This window comes from Lactuca sativa, chromosome 4, assembly GCF_002870075.4.
Source record: "Lactuca sativa cultivar Salinas chromosome 4, Lsat_Salinas_v11, whole genome shotgun sequence".
In the NCBI taxonomy this organism is placed as follows: Eukaryota; Viridiplantae; Streptophyta; class Magnoliopsida; order Asterales; family Asteraceae; genus Lactuca; species Lactuca sativa.
Window position 1 is genome coordinate 91,226,090 of NC_056626.2, and position 8,769 is coordinate 91,234,858.

The following is an 8,769-nucleotide window of genomic DNA, read 5'->3' on the forward strand; positions in this document are numbered from 1 at the left end:
TGAACACCCGGATCATCTAAATTACATCACCCACACCCAAATGGAAAACGATTCAGGATAGAGCGTTACACCTACATCCTTCCATTCCAAAATATCAATCCAAAATCCATTCAAAATACACATATAATTTAACATAATGCAAAGTATCGAAAATAGTAGTCTAAAATACTTTACAAAAATAAAAAAAATTATAAAAATCCTACAAGTAGCTACTCGTCATCATCGCTCTCCTCGTTTCCTCCGGTTTCATTTCGTTGTGGCAAAGAACGAAACGAATCTTCAAGTGCGGCACTACATGTCGAATCTTTTAACATTGTTTGAAGCGTGTCCAAGTACTAAGAAAACAACATAGTCTTATAAGTTAAACCAACATTATAACATTCTGTATACAAAATATACATTCCACATACAAGCAAAGTATGAAATGTAGCATTGTACTATAAATAACAATTACTAAACTACAAAATACCATTATAGCATTATACTTTCATAAACTAACAATTTCCAAATTACACATATTGCATATAACACATTATAACTCTATACTAAACTAACAATTACCAAACTATAAAATACCATTATAGCATTGTACTTTCATAAGCTAACAATTACCTAACTACACATATTGCATATAACACATTATAACATTGTACGATAACTAACAATTACCAAACTACACATATTGCATGTAATACATTATAGCATTGTACTATTTTTTCGTTTTTTCCATTATAGCTTTGTACTTTCATTAACTAACAATTACAAACTACAAAATACAAATATATCAAACTATAACCAAACCAACAATTACCAACATATAAACTATTACCAAACTAATAATCACCAACATTTGAAACTATTACTAAACTAACAATTACCAACATTTGAAACAATTACCAAAATTAAATAGTCTTGTTACCTATGAATATGGTGCTGGTTGTGTCAGTGGTTGTTCTTGATTTTACATCGACACAATCGTAGAAGGTTTATGCCCAATGGCTTTGATATGGCCTCGTCGAACACCCAATATTCTTTCAAAACAATTTTGTGTATCCTTTGGTGTCAAACTGCTTGCTTTAGAAAAAGCCTGAGTTTGTTGATTGATCTCATGGAGTAAAGCATTTTGTATTTTCAAAAAATGATAAACATCATAAAAATTAGATTATTAAATATCCCTTGATGATATAAACACTTATATGAAAATACAAATTAAGCACTTATGTATTGTTGCTCGACTATATAACTACTAAATACCCCTTGACGATCAGTTTACCCTTACGAAATGTTTCGATTCCATTGATGTCCTATTTAACATTAAAAATAGATCAATTATAATTTAAATAAACAATTAATATATCGTAACTTACTTCTTTGAAACAGGCATTGCTATATGAGCACGATCCCCCTCTGTTTACAACTTGTTGTGCGCGAACTCCTTTATTTTACGCCGAACGCTTTAAAAATTCGGGCGTTTGAAAATGTTTGACTGCTTGCGCCCAATTTTCATGTGACATACCCTCAGGGGGCGGAGGGGGGGGGGGTGGCTAATGCCCTTGGGATATCTGTAAGCCCACCAACATTCTAAAAATAAGTATGCACTTTATTTTTCCGGCCTCTATAAACTCTTTGTAAAGTCGCATCAATGCTTCGCAACAACTGAGCACGCTCGGGATCCAACTTAACCTTATCCAAATCAAACTTATTCTACAAATACAAAAAGTTAGTTAAATAAATACCAATCACAACTAAACTTAAAATATTATCTAATTTACCTTTAGATGCACGACTGTGGCATTCCTTAAAGCGGGTAAACATTTCCCAACCAGATACGTTCAAAGGGATGTTCATCCACATATACCTTCCTATCTCATGGGTGAAGCAATTACCATGGTTCCCAAAAGGGGAATATGTGAGCTCCCCGTCGAAATCCAAATCCAAGGGCTTTCCCTTATTTGCTCGTATCAACTTTGATAGCTAGATGCTTTTTTTTGATAGACCTCTTCTTTTTTTAGAAAGCTCAACTGAAAAATATAATTAAAAATATTAGTCACGAGATCTTATAATAATTGAATAAAAATAGCTAATAAATATATCATAATAAGACTTATCATCCTGTTCGTGTTGTCCACGACCAAAGTCTACTGGAGGTGGTGGATCCCCGACACCATCACCTCCATATCACAGGCTTATCACATCCGCCATCATGTAGAAGAGTATCGTCTAACTAAACCCCATATATAGTTTGCAAAATTACAATATGAATAAAAGTTACTCATTGCATATACAAAAATGATACACTTTCTATTATAGCATCCTACTTTGTTTTTTTTTTTTTTTTTTTTTTTTTTTTTTTTTTCATTTTGGCGTTGTAGTTTCCAAATTGCATACAAATACATATACAAAAATAATATTTTCCATTATAACATTGTACTTTCCAAAAAATTCATTGATACATATATACACACATTACATACGTAAATACACATTATACATACAAATACACTTAAACATGCTTTCTAAACATATTTCATATTCATTATAGCATCAAACTTTTTTTTTCATTTTTTCTATTATTGCATCCTACTTTTTTTCATTTTTTTTCCATACATATATTCATTATGGGAGGTGATATTGCCACGGAAAGTTTTGATAGTTCCATTGAAAATATATGAATTGACAATTGTGTCCCTATTTATTTAAAATAAAGCAACCAATTTTAGTTTCTCAAAACGCACATCAGGATAATAATTGCTACCATAAGCTCACATCCTAACACTTGTCGTTATATGTTGGTGTAGAAATCAAAAATGAGAAGGACCATCACCCACCCATTTGAATCCTTCAATGACTTATTGGCCGTGAGGAAGAGTTTCACTAAAATGGAGATGAACCAGAATAACGTCATTACTCTGAAATTCACCTATCCAAGACAATTGCCATTCTAGAGCCGACTTTTTTGCCATTCGCACCATCCATTATGCCAAGGCCTTGGAACAACAAGGCTCCATTGAATAAATCAACCAAGAAGATTAAGATTTTCGAGTCATTGAATCTTGGTAACTAATCCAATTTCAAGCAATTGGAGATGCTGAAACCATATAAGCTTAGGAATTTTGAAGTGAAGTTGAGGGAGGTTGGGAAGCCACTAAGTAGAGCAGACAGAGTAGTGTACATTTCTAGTAATCGGCAAGTCAATCTTTGTAAGAAACAACCTGCAAATTGCATATAATAACGATTACAATTCACTAGTGAAACGAACATGGTTTTATTAACTCACAAATTGGATGGTGTAACCTGTAGGAAGGGATAAATTGGCGGATAATATGTTAGAACTAATACATTACCGCTGGAAGATCTTGTCTATAAAGTCTGTTGCCTAGAGTTCCCATTGTCGACATGAGAAACATGTGTCATGTTTTTCAGGTTCTTTGATTCAATCTAAGTAAACCATTTTGGGATTTTCATTTTTCATCACGTGCTAGTACCTAGTGCCTAGTGCTAAATATAAGTTCAAACAACAGGAGAATGGTAAAATTATTCCCAAAACTGGTGGTGTGCTTTATCTTTTCTGTGGTAGACACTATGATCATAATACTCGTCTATAATACCCTGTGATGTCGTGGAAACATGCAACCCCAGATTACCCTAAACTTATAGAGAAGCACCTGAATGTTTAACTAAAGAAGAAGCCGATGAATTGAGAATAAAAGGGTAAAAACTTCCCCCAATTTGTATACTAGGTAACTTCATTACATATTTGCTCATTATTTCTTGCATCATTATAGATTGTTGATTTATGCTTAATTTTGCACCTTATCATTCAAATTTCTTTATTCTTTTACAACGAAAAATGGAGTTTACCTTAATCTAGTAAAACGTGTGAGACAAGCTTTTGAAGAGTCTGCATTAGTGAAGATTGCAACACCGACGGAAGAAGATGCTCTTGTAGAGCCAAACGAGGAAGAACATGGCCGTAGTTTTGGAAACAATTTAATGAGATATTTCTCTTTTCAATATCATCATCTCAATGTTATTATATTTAAACCAATGGTATGTTTGTCATTTGAATTAAATTTCAGTGGAAAAAATAAAAGCAACCGTGAAAAAGTAAATTTTTAGTCGTTCGATTATGTCCAGATCAACGAACATGATTAACCATATTGTTTTGAAATGGATCGTGGTTTTCTACTATTAGCGGTGACACATAGTATTAGGGGTGACACGTAACCTGCAAATTACGTGTCGCTGCTAATGATGTCACCGCTATTGCCTTTATTTCTTGTAGTGACATTTGATCCGTCTAAGTCCTCAACTGATCTATTCTAGAGAACGGATGTTATAGACAAATTGTCTTTTTGAAAAATCAACATAATCAAAACAAAAATAACAAATAAATGACTTTTTAAAAGATCATATATAAGTAGAAGGTTATCCCTTGCTTTGTGATGGACATAAGGTCTTATTTGAAAAATGGAAAGAGTAACAGGAATACTTACTCGAAACAAAAATAAGAGCTTTCTTCCGTCGCGAGGCAATAGATAAACCTTGTGCTTAAAGTTAATTATAACCAATGGATATAAAGTTGCATAACCAATAAACTAAAATAGAAAATGAATATTCTTTATATATAGAAAAAATAACAAATAAATGACTTTTTTTAATATGTACCCATGAACTTCTATATAATTTAGCGCGTTGTGAGAAATATATATAATTTTTTTTTATGAAAAATGAAATGATAATATAAAATTCCATTAGACCATATAAGTTGTATCGTATGTATTGAATAACTAAAGAAATAATTTTCACTAATTCTCTCTTGTTTTATTTGCTTGAATTGTAGTGATCATGAGTCATGACTTTGGGAAAGATGATCTTAAATAAACTTCATTTTACTCGCACAGTGTGAATATCCCACACACTCACACATCCCATCTACGGAGTTCATTTACCACCAACATTTGAGAAACCTAAACTAAGTACACCAGTAAAAAAACGATAATGATTAATTTATTTATTATATTTTCTTGCGTCAATAAATTAAAACATATAAAAAAGGAATCAAATTTATTTATTGGCACATTCGCCAAGTACAAAAGTAAGAAAAAAAACAGTTAAAAATGAGAAAACACAAATCAATCGTTACACGCTTATAATAAAAAACTATATGAGAAACTTATTTCTTACATGTAATTCCATTTCCTCCACCCGTGCAGTCTAGCATGCCAAAATCCATCACCGTCGAGCCATGTTCATCCTTGATTTCATTTGGAGAGAACACGCAGAGGGCACAATCAGCCGCAAGGAGCGAACTAGTCTTGTACTTATCATCACCACCCACCACAGGCATTGCCACTCCTTGTTTTGCTGGATTTTCAAAATCAGGACGATAAGTTCTACCAAGAATCCCTTCAACTTTAGATGATAAACCAAAGAATCGAAACTGTACTTCCAAGTGAGCAAAGCTATCATTTGTTGGAATCTGATAATTATGTATCTTGCTGTCTTCTTCTGATACTGGAATCACATTAACAGATATCTCAGCATGATCTGGTATGGTGACAGTTACACTATTGCTTGTTGCAGTCCTTTCAACTTGTACATCGCCTTCTGGGGAATTCCACTCGGAGGAATGGCCTTCTGGAATGAACAATTCCTTCCCATCATATGATAACTTTAGGTGATCAACATCATCATCCCATTTTTGGGTCCTTGTCGCTTCAAGAGTGAAATTGTGATGGCCAAACTTCAATCCTAATGCTTGGATCCATGTATAGTCACGAGTTCTACCTTCAGGTCGAAGTCCAATAAAACGTGCGTTGATTTGGAGATCGGTATCAGATATCAAACTAAAATGCTCGTTGCTTTTTCCATGAAAATAGAATACAATTCCATCACCACCAATGAATCGTGGGTCGTAGCATGCAGCTCCAGGTCCATTGCAGTTTGGCTTACGTGCTATCAACATGTAGACAAATTAATGATTAATCAGTTGAACTACTAAATTTTTTTTTAATCGGTTAAACTATATATATTTTCATGCATGTATGTTTTTTCGATGGTATTTGCTCATTTTGTTCACGTATTTCACTTATAACTGCCCATAGATGAACAATATTAGAACAATAAAAATGATAAATGTTATAAATTTTGTAATTTTGATGGGGGGTTCTTTTTCTTACATTTACACACGGCCTCGCATTTGGGTGAATAACAATCAAGAAAACATGCTTTGTCTTTAGGGTTCTTTGGTTTAACCTTGGGGCATTCTACGGGGCACTTGATGCGCTTCATGAAACATCTGCTTTTTCGGCTTTTGCAAGTTAAAATCTCCTGAACGGGTTTCACAGGCTTTGGAGGTTTAACACGTTTTACCTTATTAGCAGATGCAGCTTCAGTCACCATCGACACAAACATTGCCTGTAAAAATAAAATTATCACTAGGGTCTTAACACCCAACATCGTCATCTTTTATTTTATATTTGTAATTGCAAAGGAAGATATGAAATGGCACAAGAGATAGATGAGATAGTTGATCCCCAAGCTCGTATATATGAGTAGTCTACATAGTGAGTTTGCAGCTAACTCTTAAAATAAATATTGAAGTGTTGCAAGTTGTGTTTGGCAAGTTTGGCGTTGAAATTTTCTGAAGTCAATAATGTTATATCACCAAATTTTAATTTCAACAGAAATGTTTGGGTTAAGTTTAGATGTCAAGCAAAAAGAATTATTAGAATCATTGATGAACTAATATATCAAATTCATACTGTTTTCTTGATGCAACATAACAAGTGACTTAACTCATTTGTATTATAATATTTTATTTTAATTTTTTTTATTTCAAAAGTATTCTATTATTTTTTATTAAGATATTATATTTTGAAAATTCCACTGAAATGTAGCTAGCATTATTAATATTGTTATAAATAAATAAATTTTAAAAAATGCAATGTTGTAAAATGAAAAACGAAAAAAAAAATATGTTTCTATTAATATGCAATTGATAAAAATATATATGCATATAAAAATAGTGATTTTTGCCGGTTTTATATTTGGTTCATTTTATTACAATTCACGAATTAAGATGTTTTTGTTGAAAATTTGTGGTTATATTACACTTAAGGCTGTATATAGTTGTAGCACTCCTACCACCTTAATGCGTAAGTTTTTTTTTATTCATACATAAGTTTTTTTTATTGTAATCTAAGCTTAGCATCTTACATTGAAAAATGTGAGCAGTCAATCAAAGCAAAGCTCTCTCTCTCTCTCTCTCTCTCTCTCTCTCTCTCTCTCTCTTTCTCTCTCTCTCTCTCTCTCGTTAAGTTGGTAGCGACTTACTTTTAGCGAGCCCTGTAGTGACAGCTGGGGCGGTGTGTAGCGATTCTAGTGACTTCCTTGCAAGGCTTCCTAGTAAGCCAATCCTTGCGTCCTAAGTAACCTAAACATGCATCGAAAAAAAGAACATTTTAATGTTTAGTTCCCAAAAATAGACTCGTTTGGATCAAACATGTAAACAAAATTGCCAACAATGGGGCTTAAACAATGAAAAACTAAATATCTTCCTAGCTTTTGTTTCTATTTATTTTTCAACTCCTATAAAATAATGACATGTGGAATTCACTGATACTTTATTTTAATCTATTTTCTTGATTTTGACACATGTCTTGAGCTAGTGAGTGTGAAGATTAGTAGGAACAAAAGATTTGAGGATATTTCATTTTTCTTAAACAATTTTACATTTAGGTTCTAATGGAGATCCATTCAAGTAGAAAACTTAATATCAAAACCAATCTTCTATTTGGTATCAACAAGGCAAACATTCATTTCTTCCTTGTGATGAACACACAAGATGACGGATAAAGGAGGCGATTATGCAGGTAAGTGTGAGGCGGATTAGGGTTTCAAGTGAATTGGTACAATAGTTCATCAACTCTTTTTCTTAAATACTAACACTAATGGGCAGATCTTTTTCAAAAATCTTCAAACATTAAGATAGTAAGCACAAGCTAATTAATAATTACATTAATAAATTACATGGATTTAATAAGTCATTTTATTTATTTAATAACTAGAAAGTTTTATTTTGGTTTTATTGTAATAAATAGTAGACAACTAATTAATTATTTAGGGTATGTTTCATGTTGGTCTGACAAGGTCCATTTAAACCTTTTTTCTGACTTGGGTTGGGTCAGCTGGGTGAGCTTGTTTGAAAAGGGTTGTTCACACATCAGATTCGATCCACATCCTTTGATTTGGTTCTTAAAGAAAAGCTACCAGCTCGTTCCTTTGCACCATTTTCACATATTTGACCTTTTCCTCTTATTGCCCCTGGACGTAACTCATTCCTTCTAATTCTCCATCAATACACATGCAACTTCTCCTTCCAACACCACTAGTCATCTTTTTCTTAAATAGATTCATGAAATCGATTGCGAAATCGAGCCACGAAATAGATTTTGAAAACAAGTACTAAGCGGCCTATTTAGGTTATACATGTTTATAGAAGTCAGTGCATTTTCTATGTTTTATATTTCCAAACGAAACCAATGATGTATGGTTCAGGAATTAAATTGCATGTTAATCATGAAAATATCTTTAATTTTTTGTTCTTGTTAAGATATGTTACAATGGAGTGATTATGATCTTGTTAATTTATCTATTCTTTAAAGCGGGAGCTAAGCGAACCTACTCGTATATTAATATTAGTTGTAGATTCTTTAAAGATGTTATTTTACTATCTATGTCACAATTAACCTCCAAAATTAAATT

General features: G+C 32.6%; 1 protein-coding gene across 1 annotated transcript; it reads right to left on the reverse strand.

The window, feature by feature from the left end:
* Positions 1–4,992: 4,992 nt before the first annotated feature.
* Positions 4,993–6,538, reverse strand: LOC111892389 (uncharacterized). The gene is made up of 2 exons (XM_023888434.3): positions 6,183–6,538; positions 4,993–5,958 (listed from the first exon to the last, which is right to left on the reverse strand). Exons 1-2 carry the CDS (start codon positions 6,466–6,468, stop codon positions 5,177–5,179), a joined length of 1,068 nt encoding a protein of 355 aa, XP_023744202.2. The 5' UTR covers positions 6,469–6,538; the 3' UTR covers positions 4,993–5,176.
* Positions 6,539–8,769: the final 2,231 nt, after the last annotated feature.

Bases quoted from the DNA above. Each gene is read 5' to 3' on its own strand.
- LOC111892389 (XM_023888434.3), bottom strand. From the start codon at position 6,468: ATGACGATGTTGGGTGTTAAGACCCTAGTGATAATTTTATTTTTACAG. The intron at 5,959-6,182 runs GTAAGAAAAAGA...ACATGTTGATAG, and splicing joins ATGCGAGGCCGTGTGTAAAT to CACGTAAGCCAAACTGCAAT.